Below are 22,405 nucleotides of genomic sequence, written 5' to 3'. Positions count from 1 at the left end.
GGGCCATGTCCCACGCTGGGGGGCTCTGGGGCCAGTTTTGACACTGCGTCTCAGCTGGGGGGGCTGGGGAGGGGATTTCTGTGCCCACCGGGGGCCCAATGTGCCCCAGGATGGGGGTGCCAGGATGGGGGTGCCCCATGGAGCACTGTGGTTTGGGGAGGGGGGCACACCACCTTTTCCCAGGGCTTTTTGGGGGCACCCCCACGGGCCAGGCTCTCTGTCTCCCCCCTCTGTACCGTGGCCACCCGTGGTGCCTGGCAGGGGCCGGATCCTGCTTCCCCACTGCATCCCTCTCCCAGCGCAGCCCATGGCCTCCTGCACCATTGTCCCCATCCCACCACCCCCTGCTCTTGCTGGGCTTTGGGATGGGGGGGAACTTTCTCAGATGTCCCCAGGACGCTGAGGGCTTGTCCCCATCCCTGGGGACAGCTCTTGGCACAGGACGGTGACCCCATGGGCAGTGCCACTTCCCTGACACCAGCCCTCCCCGGGCTGCAGCGCTGCCGCCCCTGTCCCCGTCCCTGTCCCCTGGCTGCGGGCCCCCGGGATCGGCGGCGGCAGCATCTGTGCAGGGCTGTGCTGACAGCAGCCAGCCCGGCCCCGCGGCCCCCGCGCCGTATAAATAGAGGCGGTGAGCAGCAGAGAGCTCCTGGCAGCCACCATGAAGCGCCTCAACCTGCTGTGCTGCTGCGTGGCCTCGCTCCTGCTCCTCGGCACAGCAGGTATGGCTCCCGCACCTTGCCCGTGGGGCTGGGGGTGTCTGCGGGGCTGGGGGTGCCTATAGGGCTGTTGGTGTCCAGGGGGCTGGGGGTGCCTATAGGGCTGCAGGTGCCTATAGGGCTGTGGTTGTATATAGGGCTGTGGGTCTCTGTGGGGCTGTGGGTGCCCACTGGGGCTGTGGGGTGCCTACAGGGCTGTAGGTGCCTATAGGGCTGTGAGTACCTATAGGGCTGTGGGTGTCCATGGGGCTGTGGGTGCCCAGTGGGGCTGTGGGTGCACATGTAGGTCTGGGTGCCTGTGGGGCTGTGGGTGTCTGTGGGTCTGCAGGTGTCTTTGGGGCTGCAGCTGCCTGCAGGGCTGTGGGTGTCCATAGTTCTACGGGCGCTCATTGGGGCTGCAAGTGCCCATGGGCTGGTGGGTGCCCACATGAAGCTTCGGGTGCCCATTGGGCTGTGGGTGCCCACTGGAGCTGTGAGTGCCCATGGGGCTGTGGGTGCCTGTGGGGCTGTGGGTGCCCGTGGGACTGTGAGCACCTCCGGGGCAGTGAGTTCCCCATGAGCCCAGCCTGCCCACAGGGCGGGTGCCCCACGCAGGACATGCTGCAGGGCTGCAGCCTGCTGAGCTCGTCTATGCCAGGGCTGCAGTCACCCCAAAACTATGCGGGGACACGGGGGGGGGGGGGAGGGCTGTGAAGGTCCCAACTCCACAGCCAGGGTGGGTGCAGGGGCTGTGCTGCAGCTGGCGTGCTGAGGGCAGTGTCAGCCATGGGCTGCAGGGGTGAAGCCCCCGCGTGGGGTCTGATGGGCTCCAGGGCACCCAGCACGGGACCCCCCCCCCCCCCCCCCCAAGTCTCTGCCAAGCAAGACAGCATTGGGGTGACCCCCAGACCCCCTTCCCCGGGCTGGAACATCCCCGCTTAGCACCCCGGCCCCGTGGCAGTGCTTGGCCGGGCGTCGCACGGGGAGCCGGCGACATCGCCATTACCCTTGCTTGCCCTTGAGTTAATTTGGGCCGGTTCGCTGCCTGGCTGGGCTCGGGCGGCCGTGCTGCCGGGGGGCGGCTAAGTATGGAAACAGCTGTGTAACGGGACACTGCGCTCCTGCGGCCGCCCTGGCCCCCGCGCCACCGCGGCTCTGCGCGCGGGCACCCGCAGCTGCTGCCTTCTTGCAGCCCGGCACCCCCGGCCCGGCAGAGTTTTATCCTTTTAAGGGCATCTTTTACCCTTCTGGGGAATAAAAGGGGTTTGGGGTGTGGGACGTGTCCCGTCGGTGGCTGGGGGACCTCCGTGGAGCTGTGCGCCAGGGATGGAGATGGGAGTGCCAGAGAGATCCTCTCCGGGCACGGCTGGTGGCTGGTGCCACCCAGGGTTGTGCTGGTGGCCCAGTGGGGGATCTGTCACCGCAGGAGGTGGCCACCGGCCCGGCTGGGCTCGCCCCGGTGCTTGGGCGAGGTGGCTTTGGCTTTTTCCTTTGGTGCAGAGCCGGGCTCTGGGACAAGCTCCCCTCTGGCCTGCAGGAGGAGGCCCCTGTCACCCTGTGCCTGGCTTTTCCCATAGGCGCTGCTGCCATCTTGAAAGCCTCGGCTTCCCGTGGGACCTGCAAGGCCCTGCGGTGAGGAGAACTCAGGGGGACCCCACGGGTGGCCGGAGGGGCTGTCACAGGCACCTGGTGGCTTGGGGCGAGGGCTTGGGGTGGCTCCTGCAGCCCGGTGACCAACCCTGGCCTCATACTTGGCACGTGGGGATAAAGCCCCCCTAGTTTTATTTTTTTTTAGCTTCTGTGTGCCTGGCCCCGCTGTGGTGGCTGTGGTGATGCCGGGGGTGGCTGGGACCCCGCCACCGCTCCCGGGGCAGGAAGGGCCCCGCGCTCGTTGAACCCCTGCCAGAATGGCCGGCGGGCCACGTGGCCGGGGCTGGCAGAGCTCCCCGGTGTGGACGGGTGCTTGCCCACCTCCAGCTGGGCAAGGAGCTGAGGGAAACCCTGGCACGGCACAGAGGGCGTTACGGGGCTGGCCCACGGCTCTCCCCACGGCAGCAGCCTCGGCCACTACCACCACACCCTGGGACTCCTCACCCTGCCTCCTCACAGGATGTGTCGCCGGGGGTGGGCACCATCGATGAGTCCTTGTGGTGTCCCCAGCACCCAGGACGTGTCAGCTTGGGGTGGAACCCACCTCAAAAATGTCATCTGGAAACATGGTGGACACTTCCACCTGGAAAGTGTCATCTCGCATTGGGCTCCGTTGCCTGGGATACACCACCTTGAGGAGTGCCCCATCTCCCTGGAACGTGTCCCAGGACATAACACTGGCATAGGCTCCACCAGTGGGACATGTCACCTCATGGTGAGCTCCATCACCACCTCCTCGTGTCACTTTGGGGTGATCCCCATCACCCATGACATGTCACCACAAGTGGGTTCTATCACCTGCGACACATCACCTCGTGGTGGGCTCCATCACCAGGAATATGCCATCTTGGGGTGGGCGACATCATCTAGGACAAGTCACCTTGATGTGGGCTCTGTCCCCTCAACACATAACTTTGGGGTGGGCTCCAGCTGCCAGAATGGATGAAAAACAGCTTGATGTGAGCTCCACCACCTGGCATGCATCACCTCGGGTGGGTGGGACACAGCACCCATGGGAGAGCCCCAGCTCTGCCAGCCCCAGGCTGCCCACCCCAGCCAGCTGCCTCCATGGGCATCATTGCTGTTGGGTGCAGAGGCACAGGGCTTGGGGTGCCACAGCCACCCACAGATCTTGGCCATTCGTGCCACCTACATCCCTATCACATCCCCTCACCAGGTGGATATCCCAGCCCCTGTGGGTGACCCGGATCCCTCCCAAATTGTTGGCCAAGGAAAGCAAGGCAGATGTCAGGCATGCTGGTGTGATGTGACACCCTGTCCCACCAGCCCCGATGTTTCTGGGAGCGCTCTTGGCACGCTGTGCAGGTGACATCCAGCCACACAGGACGTGTGGGTGGGAAACCTCGCTTGTGTGCAGCACCCCCCCTTGGCACAGGGTCCCCATGGGGAAGGGGTTGGGAGTTGAGCTGCAGCCAGGGAAACACGTCCCCACCATGTCCCCACCGCATCCCTGCTCACCGAACTGCCTGCTGCCGGCACTGGGGGGTGCCGAAATCCCAGCCCATGAGGCAGGTCCGAGAGTGACCAAATCACTCCTAAAATCACCCCATTCTTCAGGCGTTGCAGGAATAGCAGCAGTGCTGGTGGCTTGGCAGTGTTCCTCTGGGCTATTTTAAGCCTGCGGGGACATTTCCCTTGTAAGCGATAGCCCGAGGAAGCCATCGAGCTCGTGTGCCGGCGGGGTCTGGTGGAGGGGCCGGGCAGTCTCCAGCCGGGCACCCCAAGCCAGGCCGGGGTGCTGGCACCAGGAGAAAAGCCCCAGTGCCAGCCGGGGTGGTGGGGCCCCGGCTGAGTTGGGGGTCCGTGTCCTTTGTCCTGCTGCTGGGGCTCCTGGAAGGGGCTGGGTAACCGCTGCGTCCCTGCCTGGATGATCCCAAGGATTTAAGGATCCTGTGGGACAAAGCATCAGCATCAGCACCAAAATCCAGGCTGGTGAGCCCCAAGGGGGTTGTCCCATGCAGGTGGCCAGGAGTCCCTGGCAAAAACGAGAAGAGGAATGAAGGGTCATGACCCAGAGCACCCCTTGGGGCCACTGGTGGCCCTGGGGCCAGTTGATGACATTTTCCCTCACCAGTAGCCCAAGGACAAGGCCAGCGTGCCCTCTCAGGAGTGGCTCACCAAAGGAAGGGGCTCCCCTGGGGTCTCCCAGCCACGGCACAGCCTTTCCCACCTTGGCATCTCTGCCTCCAGCCCCGGGTCCTTCAGCATCTCTCGGCACACAGTGTGGCCTCCGGCTGTGCCTGGACCTCGGCCTCCTGGCCAGGGAGTTGCTCACGTCGTCACTCTCCGCTGCCCCCGTCCTTGTGCCACCTGCAAGCTACCAGCCACGAGTTTGGGTTTGCCTCCAAGTCTCTGATAGGAACACCAGGGTGGGCACCCTGTGGGAAGACAGTTGAAAAACACCCCGCAGAAACGATTCCCAATTTTCATCTCTATATTTAGCAAGCCATGAGCCTGGTTTAATCCATTTGGTGCATCCTGGTGAGGTTTCCTTACCCTGACTCCTTAATCAAAATATCATGCAGCTCTATCCCCCTATTTACAGAAATGAAGTCTTTTTTTCTTTTTTTTTTTTTTTTTTTAGTCTGACAAATCTGTTTCCTGTGTCAGCAGTGTGATCTGTATCGATCAGCCATCTCCCCCTGTAGGTGGGCATCTGGGATTTCTGAGATTACGCTGGGATTTCTCCTGCTAAAAGGCTGGAAAATGCACTGGGGTGGCTGGAACTGCCCAGGGTGGGAAACTGAGGCACGGGACCACCAGGCAGGAGCTGCTGCCCTGCCATGCTGCCTATGCTAGGTCCGGGTGGCGAGGCAAATCCTCCTTGAGGTGCTTGCTCTGGCAGCAGGCTGGCAGCAGTGCGGGGCATCCTCCCTTTCAGACCTTCTGTGCATTCCCCACCTTGTTTCCCCTGGGCCATTCATGCTGTTGGCTGGAGGCGAGCTGGGCCAGCACTCCGTCCCCGAGCAGAGGCAGGGACATCGCCATGATACAGGGGGACTGCAGCGGGTCAGATGGCGCGGCCGGTGCCATGGGAATCCTAGGAGGTGCCAGGCAGTGTCTTGGAGCCCAGCCACCTCCCTGCACCTCTGGAGGACTTTGTCAGAAGCAGGCACATGGTTTGGAATTCGTGCAGCCTTGCCAATCCTCAGAAAGAGGGAAGAAAGAGGCTGGGGGCTTCCTCGGGTCCGGTACAAAATTCTCCAGCAGGAAACACATGCTTCCTTCTTTCATAGCAGCAAGATGTCCCCCGAAGTCAAAGAGCCCATTTGACCAGAACCTTTCTTTGATCAGGCCTAAATAAAAGTAATGATGGCAAGAAATGGTGCTTTGGCAGCCGAGGCCTGGCCTTGTTTTCCTTTGTCTGTGTTGCTCGTCCTGCCCGTGTACCTCTGGGCAGTGCCACCGTCACTGCTGCCACTCCTGCTCCCACTGGGACGGGCACGGCTGCTGGAGCAGACAGGGACGTGTGCCTGGGGTGTGGGGTTCCCCAGAGCCCCTCTGGAAAGGCAAGGGGAGGGCAGGACTGGTGGTGGCCGTCCCCTCTGTGACCTTCCCGCGGTGCTGGTTTATGGACTGCTGGTGGGACCCATTTGGGAGCCGTCCCTCAGGCCGGGTCCCCATTCCCTGAAGAGCAGAACAGAAACCAGCTCAGGCAGTGATGGCTTTTCTGTTTCCCCCATGACGTAAAACACAAGCAAGGAAGGGGGTCCCGATGATGAACACAGGAGAGCAGGGAAAGGCAAAGTCAGGGTTCGTGTGGGGCTCTGGGCCCCTAAGGGCATCTCGTTGTGCCTCCCAGGTTACTGCTCCCACAGCCTGCGGAGCCGCTGGTCTCTGAATCAGCCACGCCGTCAGAAATAACTCCCCGCGTGCTGCAGGGGCTGGGATTCGGGCAGAGGAAGAGGGCGTGTGAAAAGCCATCCCCGCGGTGCTGCACATCGCCAGCCCCACGCTCGGGGCTCCTATTTCTGCTGGAGGGGGAGAGTGTCCTTCCCGGGGCCACCTGTGCCCATCTGTCCCTCCTGGCTGTCCCCAGTCCTGGCGCCATCCTCAGAGGCAATCCCTCCCGGTGGGCTCCGTTCACCCGTGGTGCTGCTGTTTCATGGGGCCCTGTGAGAGGATGGCAGGGAAGGGTCATGTGCGTTGCAGCCATAGGATGGCCGAGCCATCCCTCTTCCTGCCATCAGCACTGGTGTCGTGCGGCACACCGAGTCCACCGTGGGATTCCCATCACGGCTGTGCCCCACATTGCTGTTCCAGCTGGGGACAGGGTGGTCATGTCCCCAGCCATGTGGGCAGGGCTGGAGCAAGCTTGGTGACCTGGGGTCCCACCACCAAGGGGGGCAAGGTCTCCTCTTTGATGTTGCTCAGTACAATGCAGGGTGTGAAGTAGGGGAGCCCTGGAGTCATCTTAAAATGCGTCTGCATGTTGTAGTTGTCCCACTCTCTCCTGCAAGTGCATGGGGACATCTCCTGGCCGAGGATATCACCCTTGGCTGGTAGGCTGGCACCGGGGCCCAGGGGCTGAGGACAAGCAAGTGGGTGTCTGCAAGGGGGCTGGTGCCATCCGTGCCCCCGCTGAGCTGCTCCTCCTGACCCCACCGTACAGTTGCTGGATGTATTTTTAGCCCACAGAGGCTGGGCAGAGGGTGTTAAGCCCATAACCTTCGGCCCATTTTGCTGCACGGCGCTCATCAGCCGGCCATCTGCAGATCAGCACAATTTGCCTTGTGATGGATTTGGAGACCATGTAGGGGAAACAGGCGGGAGAAGGAGGTGGAGAGGGGAGAGGGACTTTATATAATGCTGTGAAGGTCACAGGAAATAAAGCCCGTGGCTGACACACCAGCAGGAATATCCCAGTTTGAGCGTGTGGGGAACATTTCCCTTCTCCCGCAGGGGATGGCTCACAGCTGAGTGCTGGGGCCCAGTGGGTCATTGCCCAGGGGACACGTCCACGCCCTGCATTCAGTCAGAGGGGACACACTGGCCCCAGAGATCTCCGGTGGGGTCTCCTTTGGTCCCCTCCTCACCTGCCCTGACCCTCTTCAAATGTCCACTCAGGAATCAGCTTCCCTCCAAGACCTCCAGGTCACCAGCTATTCTGGGGCCATGCTGAGAGTCTCCCTGTCCCCATCCGCTGTGGGGACCCTCAGGGTGCAGGTGGGCAGAGCATGCCTCACACCGGCTGGCCTCTTCAGGCCCTCTTGGGTGGGAGCTGCGTGGGGCTTGCCGTGCTCAAGGCTGGACCTGGAGCCTGCGGGTACCTGTGAGCCACCTGCTAGGACAGGATTCGGGAGGTCAGCATGGGCAGAGAAGGGTGACTGTGCATCTGTGACAGGCTTGGGGACGCTGGCAGCTCTGAGCCATGGTGCCAGGCTGCACATGAGGACTACAAACCCTGGCAGGCTGAGGTGGGCTGGTGCCTCCCAGCTGCCTTCCGCTGGCATCGTTTGTCCCCTGGCGCGAGCCCTCAGCTGTCGTGTGACTGCAGGCTATCAGCGTGGCTGGCCCCGGCATGGCACGGACAGACACATGGCCGCCTGCCCGGCGCTCTGCTCCAGGGCTGCAGTGGCAAAGTGGCTGCAGTGGGCAAAGAGGCCTGGGGTTGCCCCACACTGTCCTTGGCTGTGCTCCTGCCGTGCTCACACCGGGGATGGGTGGTACCCAAAATTTCAAGGGTGTTTTAAGACACACACCATCATGTTGCTGAAGCGGTGCTGCAGCACACACCGCAGCGAGCCAGGTCCCCGTGTCCCTGGCACAGCACTGCGGTGTGCCACTGCAGGGCCATGGTGCACGAGGCCGGAGGAGGAGGACAGCTCCATGCTGCATGCTGTGCCCGCACTGCTCACCATGCCCGCTGCCTTCCTGTGGCCTGGGTGGAGGTGGCGTTTCTCCCAGTTGGCATCTGCTTGCCAGCTGGAGTACAAAGGCATTATTTTCCTCTGAAACGCTTCCCTGGTATGCAGGCATTAGAGTTTTCAGGGGATTATTTAGACTAGCAGCAACTGTTTGTAACGGAGACAGTATAGCTGGTGATATTTTATTTTTGGCATCAGTTGACTAATGTTAAATTGCAGTTGGAGGCCTATGGAAAATACAGATGACTTCTCCCGGACTGCAGAACAAATTCATTGTGTTCCAGCCAGTTGCACGGAGTGGCAAATGTTTTCCTAATGAAGGGACGCTCACAATAAATAGCTCCGCGCCCCGCTGCAGGGTCAGGCCCTGTGGTGCCGCCCGGCCCAGCCCTTCCTGCGCGCTGCCGGCTGCGGAAAGGCACGGCCCTGCTCCGGGGAGCCGCCGGCCGCCCTCGCCGCCCTGCAGGGCTGGGGAAGGACCCTTTCACCTGCCAAGTGCCTGAGGCCTCTCGCACCCAGTGCCCCACTTTCATATCCCCACCACCACTGGGTTCTCTCTCAGGGCTGCTTCACCGCCTCGCCCTAGCCCCACAGCGCTTCTGCGGTGCCCCACAGCCTGCACGGCCCCAGGGCCACGTCCCAGCCCTGCGCAGCATCAGCGCTTCTGCCCGCAAGCACCTCTTTGCGTCCAGCTTCTTGCTACGGCCAGAAAATGAGCTGGAATCGGAGATGCGTTAGGAGAATTTAAAGTCTTGGTGACAGCCTCAAACCCCCTCTCTTGCCCCTGCTGTCCTCTGGGGCCGCACGCCCCGCAGCCGCGGGCAGGCGCGGGTAAGACTGACCGAGCTATTCTCATCGTTTAGAGCTGCGTGCCCCAGCCCCGCCGGGTGCCGAAGATGTTGGCCATGCCGCACAACGCCCCTCGTTGGCCACGGAGCCCCGGCTGGAGGAGATGGCCACCGACGGCAGCCCTGAGGAGGAGGAAGATGGCGGCACCGCCAATGCCTCCAGTGCTGCAGAAGAGGGAGGCGGCGAGGGGGAGGAAGAGCTGAATGGAGGCCTGAGCGGGGCCATGGGGCTCAGCCAGGAGGGGCCCCACTGGGCACAGGGCCCTGGGGAGGATGATGCCATGTTGGGTGCCCCTGAGGCAGGGGGAGAGGCCGCCCACCAGCCTGGCCCACAAGATGGCTTCCATGACCAGGAGGATGAGGAGACTGATGCTGGCTCCAAAGAAGTGGCCACTGAGGAGCAGGGGAAGCCTGAGGGAGAGAAAATGGAGGAGCCAAGAGTCGTGTCTGCTCCTGAAATTGGAGAAGAAGGGGAAGAGCAGAGCTCAGAGGAAGATGACGAGCAGGGGGAATCTGAGGAAGAGGGAGATGAAGGTGGAGAGTCTGAAGAAGATGGAAGCAAAGGAGAGTCGGAGGAGGAGGGAAAGTCTGAGGAGGATGGAGAGTCTGAGGAGGACGCTGCTGGCTCAGCAGGGCCAGAGGACGGAGCTGAAGGAAGTGACAAGGAAGAGACCAGCGTTTTAGGGGAAAGTGGCCACAGCAAAGCAGCAGCTGCCAGCAAGGGGGAAGCCAAGGATGGCCCTATCAGCTGCCATCACCCACCATGTGGGGACGTGGAGCCTGGCTCTGGCAGCAGCAGCCCAGCAACAGCAGAAAACCCACCTACAGCAGTGGAAGAACCAGCAGCAGCAGAAGACCCACCAGCAGCTGTTGAAACCCCACCAGCAGTAGTGAAAAACCCACCAGCAGCAGAAGACCCTCCAACAGCAGAAGACCCTCCAGCAGCAGAAGACCCTCCAACAGCCAAAGACCCTCCAGCAGTGGAAGACCCTCCAACAGCAGAAGACCCTCCAACAGCAGAAGACCCTCCAGCAGCAGTGGAAGCCCCCCCTGCAGACAACCCATCGCTGGCAGAAACGGAGAGCCCACCCAGCCCCAGCACCCACCCTGCTGCCGCTGAGCACCAGCACAGACAGATAGGTTGGAGTCTTTTGCTGTTGGTGTGCCGTAGCATAGTGAGCAGAGGGCGGCGAGAGTGACCTACTATCAACCCTGGTGGAGCTGCGCTTGGCTCATTAAACTGCGCCTAATGCATGGCCCTCTCCTAACGCTTGTGCTTCCCGCACCCGCCCCTAACTGCTGCACGGCCAGGCCAGCCGCGCCACGGGCAGCAGTGGCACAGGTGGGAGCCCACGGATGCCAGCAACGCAGGTGCTTGTTGCAGCGATACCAAGGCTGGCCAACATTTCCCTCGCTGCACTTTAAGCCCATGACTTCTCCCATCTGTGGACACATGAACTTCTGCCCTTCCCCTCAGCCCCTTTCAGCAGCCACAGACCTGCTAAAGGACATTTACCAGCCCTCAGAGTCCACCAGACCAAACTCCCGGCTCTCTTGGCATGCAGGCAGGATGCTGCCCAGGCCGGCAGGTCTTGTGTCCATCAGCCACTGGCCTGCAGCCCTTGCCATGTAAGGAACGTGTAAAGAGCCAATTCAGCCTGCTGAATTGCTGAAGCGCCTGCTCTGGCCACGGACAGGGTGTGTTTGGTCACCGAAATGTGAGCTAGCTCAGGAAAAGTGACCCCCCCCCCTTCCATGTTTTACTAGAAACGCTTACGGACTTTGGCCCATGGGCTAGGCAGCAACCTTTGGACACAGCTGATTCTTTTTTGCTTCCTTCTGTAACATCCCAGCTCAAAAAGCTCACATTTGTGCCGAGAGGAAAACCCAGTTTGGAATCTGTGGCTTGGCAAGTCAAAAGGTCTTCCTCAGCCCCACACTCAGGGACAGGCTCAGCGCAGTCCCTCGGGGCAGCCCCAGGGCCCGTCAGTGCCCCTGTTTGCCCGGGCACCCATTCCCCAGCTCAGCCAGTGGGGCACGCGTCCTTGAGGCCCCGCTTCAAAGCCCCAAGCCATGGGGCCCTGTGTGTGCCAACCCCTTTGCTAGCACGCCTGGAGCAGGGACACCTCTGTCCCCCTCTGTGGGGAGGCTGGGGAAGGTGCCCAGGGCCACCTCCTGCCACTCAGCACCGAGCCAGGGAGGCTCCGGAGAGGCAGCCTCCAGCCTGGCAACAGGCAGAGGTGGAGAGGCAGGAGGGAATCCAGGCCTCACAAACCCTCATGTCTGCAGCTCGACGTGTGATTTCTGGGGGGTGGACAGGGAGAGAGGCAGAGCAGAGAGCACCCAAAGCTGAGGGGAGTTGCAGCTGCCGGGGGGAGTGGCGGGGCAGGCAGGAGCCCCGTGGGCAGCAGCTGCCGCATGCCCCAGCCCTGCACTCTCCAGCGCCTGAGAGCCCCTTCCAGGCACATCCTTCGCATTCCCCGCGAGCACCGGCCCTTGCCTCCCCCTCGGGAGACACCAGAGGCCTCCCCCACCAGCCCCTCCTCGGAGCCAAGCAGTTGCCTGCGATGCTTCCCCCGGCAGCCATGGCCCCAGCAACCTCGGCCAAGCTTCCAGGAGCATTTGCAAAACAGAAACTGAGTGGTGTGCCAAAGCTGGCGGGTGCCGGGTGCGCAATGGGGCCGCGGGCTCAGGGTGTGCGAGCTCCCCAAAGCCCTCTCCCCAGCAGCAGCTTGTGTGAGCTCCTGTGCGGGTCCCCCGCTGCCAGCTCCAGCAGTAACAGGTCTCCTTGTTTTTCCCTCCAGAAGAGGTTGAGGATGCCAGCGAGCCCACCAAGCGCGACCGGTCCCACTTGGAGAGCACCCTCAAGTTGAATGAAGACAAACCTGCCGATGACGTCTCAGGTGAGGGAGCCCGGATGGCACTGATGCATGCAAACCCTGCTCCTTTAATCCCAGCAATGTTTCCAGGATAAGCTCCCTGCCACTGTCTGAGAGCTGAGTCTGGCAAACCTGCTCTGCTACGTGAGGAGCATGGACAGGACTCTTCTTCCCTAGGCTGCTTTGTCAATAGCCTTATTTCTTGTGGGTGCAGTAGCACCATGTCTTCAATACCAGCCCTTACACTGGACTGGCATACTTTAGGTATTTTAAAGACAGCTCCAAGAGCGTACAAGAATGAGGAGGCTAGAGAGGCTGGCAAATCATGAATTGGCCTGGGCCAACCACACTGTTGCCTGCTGCTCAGAGAAGCTTGGGGCAACTTATAATAAGGGGTTTTGATTTTTATTCCAATTATGAATTGGGTACTATTCTTATAAGGCTTGCTTCTGCTGGTCCCATTGGCAGTCAGGACTAGAAAGGAAGCAATAAAAGTGGCTGGGAAATGCCAGCAGTAGGGGGGCAGCTCTGGCTGCAGCAGGGGTCCCTGGGCTCTGTGGTGGAGGACTTTGGGGATCACGGGTGTTGAGTGCTAAGCAGCATTAACGAGAGAGGTTCCTTGCATCAGTTGCTGGCAAGCACGAGACCAGCAGGAGATGGGGACAGTGCCCAGTAGGAAATATTAGCAGGGCAGTGGCATCAAGATGCGTGACTTGGATCAGTTTGGCCAAGATTTCAAGCATGAGCTGCATCTCTTGATCAGCTGTCACCCTCAAGGTCTGCAGGGAATGCCCAGCAGCTTACCTAGAAGGGATGCAACCAGGGTGGCTGGGGTTTGCCTGTCACCCATCTGCATGCTTTTGCTCCCACAGGAGTACTGCAGCGGCTGAGGAAGATCTACCACTCCTCCATCAAGCCCCTGGAGCAGTCCTACAGATACAATGAGCTGAGGCAGCACGAGATCACAGGTAACGCTGCGGGCACCGGGGTCTCCGGCACCGTCAGGTCATTGGGATGCATTCAGACAGCAGTGCAGAGAGCAGATCATGGAAAGGCTCGGATAGTTCGTCTTCCTCTACAGCTTCCCAAGAAGGCCATGAACATGCTGGGCTTGGAGGACGTGCACTAGTGAACCCAGCACCCAGCGGCAGGCATTCCTGCATCTGCCTTAGCCCATCTGCTGTCGGGACCATCTGTGTAGGCTGAGCATTGAACCCTGCCTGCTTTGGGTCCTCCACCTGCTCAACATCAATGCTCTGTACCCGTGCCAAGCAGAGATCATGGCCCAGCAAGACGGGCTTGGCAAGGAAGCTTAGGACCTTTCAAGGCTGGGGTTGAGCTTCCTGGGGGTGGCTGGAGCTGGCATCCTTCCTGCTCCATATGGGACACGGCCATGTGGGCAGGGTATTCCTCAAGCTCGGCAGCCTTCACTCATACCAGGAGTTAGAGTTTCCACCTCTTGGCAACTACAGACACATTGGCTCAGGTGAGCAGGTTCCCGTGGCCATGGGCATTGGCTTGGGCTGAGCCCCAGTGGTGTACGTGTCCCTCCAGAAGAGGAAAGTGCAGCTCTGGCCCCAAGATGCTCACACACCTGGAGGCTCCTGTGACCCTTATGACATGAACCACCCCATTTTCCAAGCACAGATGGCTCCAGCCCCAGGTTAAGCCTCTGCCAAAGCCCTGTCCCTAGCAGGGGCCAGGTCCCCCCGTGCTTCGGCTGCATGATCACGTCAGCCTCCTGCCAGGGTCCCTCCTAGCCCTAGGGTTTTGCTTCCTCCCCCAAACATCCTCAGGGCTTTGGCCTCACACCCTGGAGCCATGCCTGCCCCTCCTGGTGCCAGAGGCATGCCTGCCCCACCGGAGCCAGAAGGACCTCGCACAGCGCCCTGACCTTCCTCTGCAGCTGTTTGTGGGTCCCCTGCTCATATGGGTGAACCCACAGGACACATCCACCTAGAGCAGAACTCCTGCTTTACAGGGGCCCCCATTGCAGCCCAAATGCCACTCCTAGGTCAGTGCCAGACTTCTGACATTTGGCAGGTGGGCTTCCTCATCCCCAGCCCAGCCAGCCCGTCTCCAGCTTGGAGCCAGTGGGGAGCACGGGGGGACCCACGGGGCAGCAGGACGGGGTAGGGTCAGGGCTGTGGAGCCCTCATCACCAGCCCATGTCCTGTCCCTCCACCTCACAGCACACCCTGGGCATCGGCCACCACCCACTGGGGTTCTGGGGCGGGCGGTTGGAGGTCTCACACGACCGGAGGCATGCGCAGCTGCCCCGCAGCCCACTCCGTGCCGCTGCCTTCGCGCTGCCTTGGCCTGCCTCAATGTGCCTGGGGACCATGAGTTGCTTGCTGTGCTGGGGGTTGGCCGGGGGGGTCACAGCAACAAGCATCCGCTCTCAGCTCACCCCGGGGCACTGCGTTTTGGAGAACACTTGAGGTCGGTCGCAAGGGCAGATAGTGGACTCACAACCTCTTTCCTTATAGGGTGCAGCCCTAGCGCACAGCCTGTGGCCTAGCTCAGGACATCTGGGTCTGCTCCTCAGCCGTCCCACGCCCAGGCAGCCCCTCCCTGCTCCCTGTTGGGGGGTCCCAGCTGCCTGCATTGCCTGCAGCCCCCGGCTCAGCCAGGCACAGCCCCACTGGGCTGCAAGAAGCCCAGGTCGCACTCCCACCGGAGCTGTCTTGCCTCCCACCAAACTCCTCAAGTACCTCTGGAAAACCCAACCCCATCATACATAGTCACATCCTAAAAGCCTAAAGCACAGCACTTTGCCTTTTATACCCACTGACACAGTTTTCCCCAACCCTTCATTAGTGGTGCAATTAGAGCAGCCTGCAGATTAATTAGAGGGTTGGCCGAGGGAGCCCCTTTGGCTTTGTAGGGTGGGTGAGGGCATGGTGGGGCTGAGCGATCCATCTCATCTGCTTCCACCATGTGGTGGGGTGAGCTCCTGTCCTGCCTGTGGCCACAAGGGGTTCCTGGCATCGGGGTGCCCCTGTGAGCAGGAGATGCCCCAAGCCTCCCCCCGTGGTGAGCTCCCATGGCACGGGAGGCTGGAGGGCGCGGAGCTGCGGCTGAGCTAGCTGGGGGGAGCGGGACAGCTGGGCGAGCGGCGGGGCAGCAGTGTCATGGAATATGCATGACCTTTGAAGGTGTAAGCCAATATAGAGGGGTGCCACCGCAGGCACCTTCGCCCCTCCATTACGCGGCAGCCCTCCATTTTGTCCACCTTCCACGGGCTCCGTTTTGGCCTCCGCTTTGGAGCTGTGGCCATGTCAGCCCTAGCGTGGGTCTGAGCCAAGTGGGGCCTCCCCGCCATGCACACCAGTGCGAGTGTCACCTGCCCTGGGGAGCTGCGACCGGCGCCGTGAGCCTGGCTGAGGCTCGAAATTGCAGCCCAGAGCATTCACCCAGCTCCCTGCTCACAGCATGGCGAAGCCCGACAGGGGACGTCTCCATCCCATGCTCAGCATGGGCTGGGTCCCCCATGCGCTTGGTCACTGCAGGCCACCCGTCGGGGATGTCCCTCGCCCAGGGAGCCTCACAGCCTGGCGACGGGGAGCTTGCCACCAGGCCATGGTGCATGCCACTGATGCTAATTACTGTGTATGTGCCAATTAGCCTGCCTGCTTAAGGAACGGCCTGCCGATCGCCTTCACCAGGCTGTCTAGGGAGGCATGCAGATAACTGTGGGGTGGTCAGGACACGCGTCTGGGTTGCTTGCTGTCCTAAGCATGCCTCGTGTGGCTCCGTTTGCTTGGTGATGCTGCCAGGGAAGGCAGAGGCAGGAGGATTGGGGCGCAGGGCATCCCCAGCGAGGCAACTCTGCCTGGGTTTGGATTCTCATCCTGGTAGCTGCAGGTCTCGTTGCTCACAGACTGTAACTCCTTCTTTCCTTCTGGAAACATGGCCATCCTCTGGCTTTGTCCTGCCTCCGAGATTGCCAGGGCCGGTGTTCAGCTCCCTCTTCAGCCCGGGCCAGACCCAGGCAGCCGCATCCCTTCTTCGACTCACGGTACCTTTTCTCTCTCCCCGTGTCCCCTGCTAACAGCTTACCCCGGACGCACCCTGGGCTCCTCCGCCACAGGTTGGTATTGCTGCCTGCCCCCTGCATGCTGCCAGCGCTGCCTGAGCTCTTCACTGGCCTCTGGCTTTCCTCTTCACCCGCCCCAGCAGAGCCACATCTCAGCTGCTCACGTGCCCCACGGCACCCAGTGCGTCCCGGAGCTCAGCAGCACAGCGCTGCCTCGGCACTGCCCGCCCCGCAGCCGTCCTCGCCTCTGCCAGGCTTCTAAACCTTTCCCTCGTGGGTTCAGTCTCAAGAGGGTGCAAGGTCCTCTAGTGATGGTTCAAGGGCTTTCGTGGTGGGCCCGCAGGTCCGTCTCCCACCCATGGGAGCGGAGCAGAGCCCACACTGTGGGTGTGATCTCTTTTCACCCTTCTACGTGCAGAAACTTCCCCAAATGCCTCCCCTTGATCCCCCCGGCTGCAGTTTAAGCCGATGACCCAGCAGCAGCTGTCCTACTAACACAGCCTGGCCCCTGCGCGGCGGCCTCAGCCCTCTCGGGAGCTGGAGCTGGCTCCTGTCCCGTGTCATGCCCAGGGGGAGCTGCCAGGGCCCCTGGGAGCACGAGCCTGGAGAAACAGGGGCTGGGAGGGAGGCCAAGAAGCGCCGGTGATCACACCGCCCTTCCCCTGGGTCTCTGCTGCGGCACAAGGCACACAAAGGATGGGGAATCCCATCTTATGCCCCTCGTGTCCTACCCCATGGCCCCTGGTCTAGGATCCTGCCAAAATGGGCTCCTCCGTACCCCGCCCCAAAGTGGCAGAGCCCCAATGGTGCCCAAGGGCCTCTGGCTCCCTGTCATGGCAGCGTGCAGGCAGTGGAGAGTGTTGTAGGTATATATAGCATGTCAGATAGCTGTATTATCTGCGTCTCTAGCTGCACAGGCACACAGGAGTGCGTGCTTGCTGCTTGCGTGGGTGTGTGTACGCAGGGGGCGAACGCACGGAGCACGACACAGGGCGAGCATCCACGTGCAGCTTTCCCCCCGTCCGCGGGCACTCGTGCCGTGCAGGCAGACAGGAGGCTTCGCAGGTGGGCTGGCAGCCCTGCTGGGGCTGCAGGCAGAGTCCCTGCCCTCGGCAGAGTGCCTGACAGCATTTGGGGTTGGGGATGGCTTAGCAGGGTGGGGGATGCTGGGACAGCCTGGCCAGGTGTTTGAACCCACCTGGTTTGAGAGCAGAGCGGGATGTTTGGGCCAGTCCGAGCCAGGAGAGGAGGGAGGCTTTGTCCACATCCTCTGCCTTGCTGCGTGTCCTTGGGACGGACCTGCGCTGTGGGGTCACCCTCACTCCATGGGGCTGAGCCAGCACCCAGCATTTCTGCAGGGCTTGAGGAAGAAGACCCAACCCAGGGCTAATCCCGGCCCCAGAGCAGTGGGGGGCACCTGAGGGCAGCCTGGCCTTGGAAGCAACATGGAAAAACCACCCACAAAGCCACTACTGTAGGAAAAAATCCCTCCATGAGTGAGAGAAGCAGTTCTCTGTCCTCCCCTGCAGGACAGCAACACTTCCAGGAGGGACAATGCTCCGGCGGGGCATGGACTAAGCCAGAGCCGGACAGTACGAGATGAACACAGCCTCTGCAGGGGAGATGTGACCTGCTGGCCCTGTTTGCCAGGTGCTTTGCAGCGTCTCAGCATGCTCTGTGCTCCAGAAACCCTTAGAGAAGCAGCTGCTGTGATTTAAGCAGAACCACAAATGAAATGCAAAGAGCTGCAAGGTCTGAGGGTCCCCCCACTCACATGCAGGGTGATATCATGCACTGGTGTGAGGCCGCCCTGCAGATACCACCAGGATGAGCTGGGATGCACTGGGATGAGCTGGGACGAGCACCAACTGTGGTGTGAGCCAGGCTGGGCTGGGAGCGAGCAGCCACAGGGTGGCTGGAGAGAGCCGCGGTGGCGGAGCTGCCGTCATCCCATGCTGGCGCTGGCAGGGACGGAGCCTCTTTTCCCCTGGCAGCAGCACCAAGGTGACGCAAACCCGTGCTGGAGGGACACAGCGGGAGGACCCAGCAGGGCAGGAGGCCTGGCCAGGCACCCAGCAGGGTGGGAAGCATGCTCTGCTTCCCCAGCCCCACGCCATGGGCAGAGGCGAGGAGGGCTCATGTCCCCCAGGGCCCAGGAGCTTTCCAAAGCAAGGGAGAGGATGGGCTGGGTGAGCCGCTAGTGACCTGCAGAGGGGCTGCCCACCTCGGCACGGCCACGTGCGGCCCCGGCACGCAGGGATGGTGCTGAGCCACTCACCTTGCACCCCGAGGAGCCCCCCCCGGCACGTGCAGCGGAGCCGGGGCTCGCTGGCTCCTGCCCTCACCCAGCCACACCTGGCCGGAAACCTGTTATGAAAGAGCACGCGGGGACCCGCCTCAAACCTCTGGCACAACATCACAGGGGATAATAACAATAATAATCCGAAACCCAATTAAAGCCGGCAAGTGAACAGAGCGGCAGTGATACAGTGGTTCAGAGGAATGATTAGTAATAAAAGCCCCAGGTTTCGACACTTGTTTTTGTCCCGCATGGGAACAGAAAGTCAGATCCCAAATATTTTGGGGAGACAGGAGTGGGAAGGCTGCTTCGTCCCTGGCGGAGGAGACGGAGGGGGTTTGGTCCGACTGCCCCTGGGTGACGGCCACCCCACTACCTGACCCTGCCTGCCTGGTGCTGCCTCACGCTTCAGGGGCAGGAGCAGGCCTCGGGGCCGACCCTGTCGTGGGTGCCCTGTCCTGTCAGCGGGGGAAGGCTGTGGGACAGGGCTCCCAGCTCCTGGAGGCACCCAGCCCCACCGGGCAAATCTCCCACTCACACCAGACAGGCCCCTTCCCATGCTGAGCGGGGACACAGGGGGCACATCCCCACCATCCTTCGTGGCTCCTGTCACAGTGTGGCTGTGGTTTGCTCCCCCACCCCGGTGTGTCCACACACAGCTCTCCCAGGACCGCTGCCCGCCCGGCTCTGGGCCAGGCTGCCTGGCTGCATGAAGCAGGGATGGGGAAGGTTCCCACAAACGGGAGCTCACTCATCCAGTTTTTACTTCCATTTCTGGCCTGATTTGGCCTCGAGCCGACCAGCACACTCCCACCTGCCCAGGGCATGGTCTGGGGACCAGCATGGCCCAGGGGCTCCCCTGGCACAAGCGGCCCCCTGGGTGGCCCCAGTGCCACCGGGGCTGGGCCGTGCAGGCATGGGCTGATGGCGTAGGTCGGCCCCAGCACCTCCTGGAGCAGAGGCTGCTCCTGGGCAGGGGACAGGTCGTTACGGGCCCCACACCAGCCCTTGTCTGCGTTCCGTGAGCCTCTTAGCAAAGTGTGGGGCTTCCAGAGCGTGGGCTGGGGACTGTGGTTAATTCTCCTCCTGCCTTTCCCCCAGCCCAAAGCAGGGCTGTTGGCTGAGCTTGCCCTCCCTGTGCCGGTCTGGAGCCCTGCAGCCTTCAAACACCCCAGTTCCTTTTGCATGAGGCATTTACCTGACTGCAGCATGGCCACGTCCCCTGCATGCCCAGTGCTTTGTGGCGCCTGCCCTCCAACAGCCCCCTGCAGCCAGCCCCAAGCTCACCCTGGCTGAACTCGAACCGAGCCGAGACCCGATCTAAAAGACTTTCAACTTGTCCTGTAGTCTAAGAAGGGCCAAAGCTTAGAGCAGAGCAGACAGGGTTCGATCTCGCTGCGGTGCCGGCACGGGGCCCTGCTGGGCGATGCCGTGGCTCGGCGCGCAGCGGCGGTGCTGGGAGAGCAGCCCCGAGGGCGGCTGTCTCCCTGAGGCTCTGCGGCCGTGCTGCTCAGATGGGATGTTCATTACGGCAGGGAGTTAAATGCGCAGCGGCTACGGCTATTGTTTCTTCACTTCCTCTTGTTATTTCCCCTCTCCACAGATGGGGAGATCACTTCCAAGCCGATGGTGCTATTCCTGGGACCGTGGAGCGTCGGTAAATCCTCCATGATAAACTACCTCCTAGGGCTGGATGACACTCCCTACCAGCTCTACACAGGTACCTCGCTCACTGCGGCCCCGCTGAGCCCTGGCCCCCGTGGGAGGGCTTCTTCCCCTGCCACATCCCTGTCCTGCAGCACAGCGCTCGCCGCCTCCAGCCCCCTGGGTGCAGCGCTGCAGGGAGCCTGCATGGCTGTGAGAGCAGCAGCTATGTAGCGAGGGCAACTCAATGTCTTCTCCCCATCCTGCCCAGTTTAATCACCCTCCCGGGAGAAAAGCCCTTCCCAGTCCTCCTCTCTGCTCCCACTGATGTTGTCTTGGAGCCTGGGAGGTGCTCCCAGCAAAGGCCCGGGCCAGCCCCTGCAATGGCCAGTGTCTGGCACAGATTTCACAGCTCTGCTGCTCCTCTTGTGCTGGACAGGGGCAGAACCCACCACCTCTGAATTCACCGTCATCATGCACGGCCCCAAGCTGAAGACCATCGAGGGCATCGTGATGGCTGCAGACAGCGCGCGCTCCTTCTCACCCCTGGAGAAGTTTGGGCAGAACTTCTTGGAGAAGCTGATAGGGATAGAGGTGCCCCACAAGCTCCTGGAGCGAGTCACCTTCGTGGACACGCCAGGCATCATTGAAAACCGCAAGCAGCAAGAACGAGGTAGGGCTTTACTGCGTTCATCCGAGGGACTCCAGAAAAGATGCTATTACGATGAAGGACAGCAATGATGACTGAAACATGATGAGGAAGAGCCCTAGGCTACAGGGGGAGTCTGCTCTCGCTTTGGGGGGGTTGGGGAAGTGTGTCTGCCTGTGGCCTGGGGAATGTACCCGGCCACCATGGCTCAGCATTTGCTGTCCCGTTTGTCACTTGGAGACAGACTTTGCCAATGGCTGGCGCCGCAGCAGCACCCGGAGGAGCACCTGGCACTGGATGCCCGAACAGGCCCAGCAGGGCTTGCAGGCCCTCTCAGTGCCCACTGGGGAAAGCGGTGCTGTGGACAATACCTGCTGACAGGAGCAGCAGGAAGCTGTGGCTGGCAGCAGGGAGAATGGAGGTTTGGAGGTGAGGTTGAGGGAGACGCAGTCACAGGCCATAGGGATGAGTTTTCATGCCAAGAAATTAACTCTGAAGTGCTTTAGCACATGAGAAACAGGTTCTGTGCCACATGGGAAGTCAGCTGTGTCTCACAGCCTGTCCAACCCAGACAGGGGGTGAGTTGCAGCAGGCTCGAGGTTTCTCTGTCCCTTGACCTGAAGGGACTCCCACTGTGCTGGCCATCGCTGCTGGATTTCTCTTTCCTCTCCTCAAGGTTACCCGTTCAACGACGTGTGCCAGTGGTTCATTGACAGAGCCGATCTCATCTTTGTTGTCTTTGATCCTACGAAGCTGGACGTGGGCTTGGAGCTGGAGATGCTGTTCCGCCAGCTGAAGGGCCGAGAGTCCCAGATCCGAATCATCCTGAACAAAGCCGACAGCCTGGCTACCCAGGAGCTTATGAGAGTCTACGGTGCCTTGTTCTGGAGCCTGGCTCCTCTGATCAACGTCACAGAGCCACCCAGGGTGTACGTTAGCTCCTTCTGGCCCCACGAGTATCATCCGGACACCCACAAAGACCTGTTCCTCAAAGAAGAGATATCACTCCTGGAAGATCTCAACCAGGTGATTGAGAACAGGATGGAAAATAAGATTGCCTTCATACGCCAACACGCCATCCGGGTGCGCATCCACGCCCTTTTGGTCGATCGCTATCTCCAGACCTACAAGGACAAAATGACCTTCTTTAGTGATGGAGAACTGGTGTTCAGAGACATTGTGGAAGATCCTGACAAGTTCTTTATCTTTAAGTCCATTCTGGCAAAGACCAATGTCAGCAAATTTGACCTCCCCAACCGCGAGGCTTACAAGGACTTCTTTGGCATCAACCCCATCACCAGTTTTAAGCTGCTGTCTCAGCAGTGTTCCTACATGGGCGGGTGCTTCCTCGACAAGATCGAGAAGGCCATCACCCGCGAGCTTCCCGATCTGCTGGGGAGCATTGGCCTGGGGAAGAAGCCCAATGTTCTCTCCTGCGACATCACCGGCTGTGGCGAAAACCCAAAGAATCGCTACAAGAAGCCGTAAGGTTTCTGTAACACAACAGTCCACGTGTTCCTACCAGTGAATGAGCTTATGTCTTATCTGTCCAAGAAGCCGTGGTCTGTTAACCTTTTGAGTGCCACACTGGCAAAGGCTACTGTACAATGAGGACTTTGAGTCATTGACATCAATGGCAGGGGAAGATGGGTGGGCATAAGAAAGAGAATAAAAACTGTGAATTCCTGACATTTTATCTTTGTTCTTTTGAGTAGAAGGCAATGTTTAAGCTGTAAGTATGAGCAATGTGTGGTGAGCTAAAACTGTAGCTGCTTCTTCACTGGTGCCGAGATGGGTGAACTGGAATTTCA

At 60.9% G+C, this 22,405-nt stretch overlaps 1 protein-coding gene across 1 annotated transcript; it reads left to right on the top strand.

The window, feature by feature from the left end:
* The first annotated feature begins 661 nt into the window (after positions 1-661).
* SRL (sarcalumenin) lies at positions 662-22,082 on the top strand. Its single transcript, XM_050713882.1, has 8 exons — positions 662-722; positions 9,115-9,972; positions 10,081-10,224; positions 11,889-11,987; positions 12,836-12,931; positions 19,905-20,021; positions 20,385-20,618; positions 21,271-22,082. Exons 1-8 carry the CDS (start codon positions 662-664, stop codon positions 22,080-22,082), a joined length of 2,421 nt encoding a protein of 806 aa, XP_050569839.1.
* The last annotated feature ends 323 nt before the right edge of the window (positions 22,083-22,405 follow it).

Source organism: Cygnus atratus, chromosome 15 (genome assembly GCF_013377495.2).
Source record: "Cygnus atratus isolate AKBS03 ecotype Queensland, Australia chromosome 15, CAtr_DNAZoo_HiC_assembly, whole genome shotgun sequence".
NCBI lineage: Eukaryota > Metazoa > Chordata > Aves > Anseriformes > Anatidae > Cygnus > Cygnus atratus.
This window is presented reverse-complemented; position numbering and strand designations above follow the sequence as displayed.

What these genes read in the sequence shown, in the direction of transcription:
- SRL (XM_050713882.1), top strand. Translation starts at nt 662, where the DNA reads ATGAAGCGCCTCAACCTGCTGTGCTGCTGCGTGGCCTCGCTCCTGCTC. An exon ending in CCTGCTCCTCGGCACAGCAG is followed by an intron (nt 723 to 9,114) that starts GTATGGCTCCCG and finishes TGCGTGCCCCAG; the next exon opens with CCCCGCCGGGTGCCGAAGAT. An exon ending in GAGGCAGCACGAGATCACAG is followed by an intron (nt 12,932 to 19,904) that starts GTAACGCTGCGG and finishes CCCTCTCCACAG; the next exon opens with ATGGGGAGATCACTTCCAAG.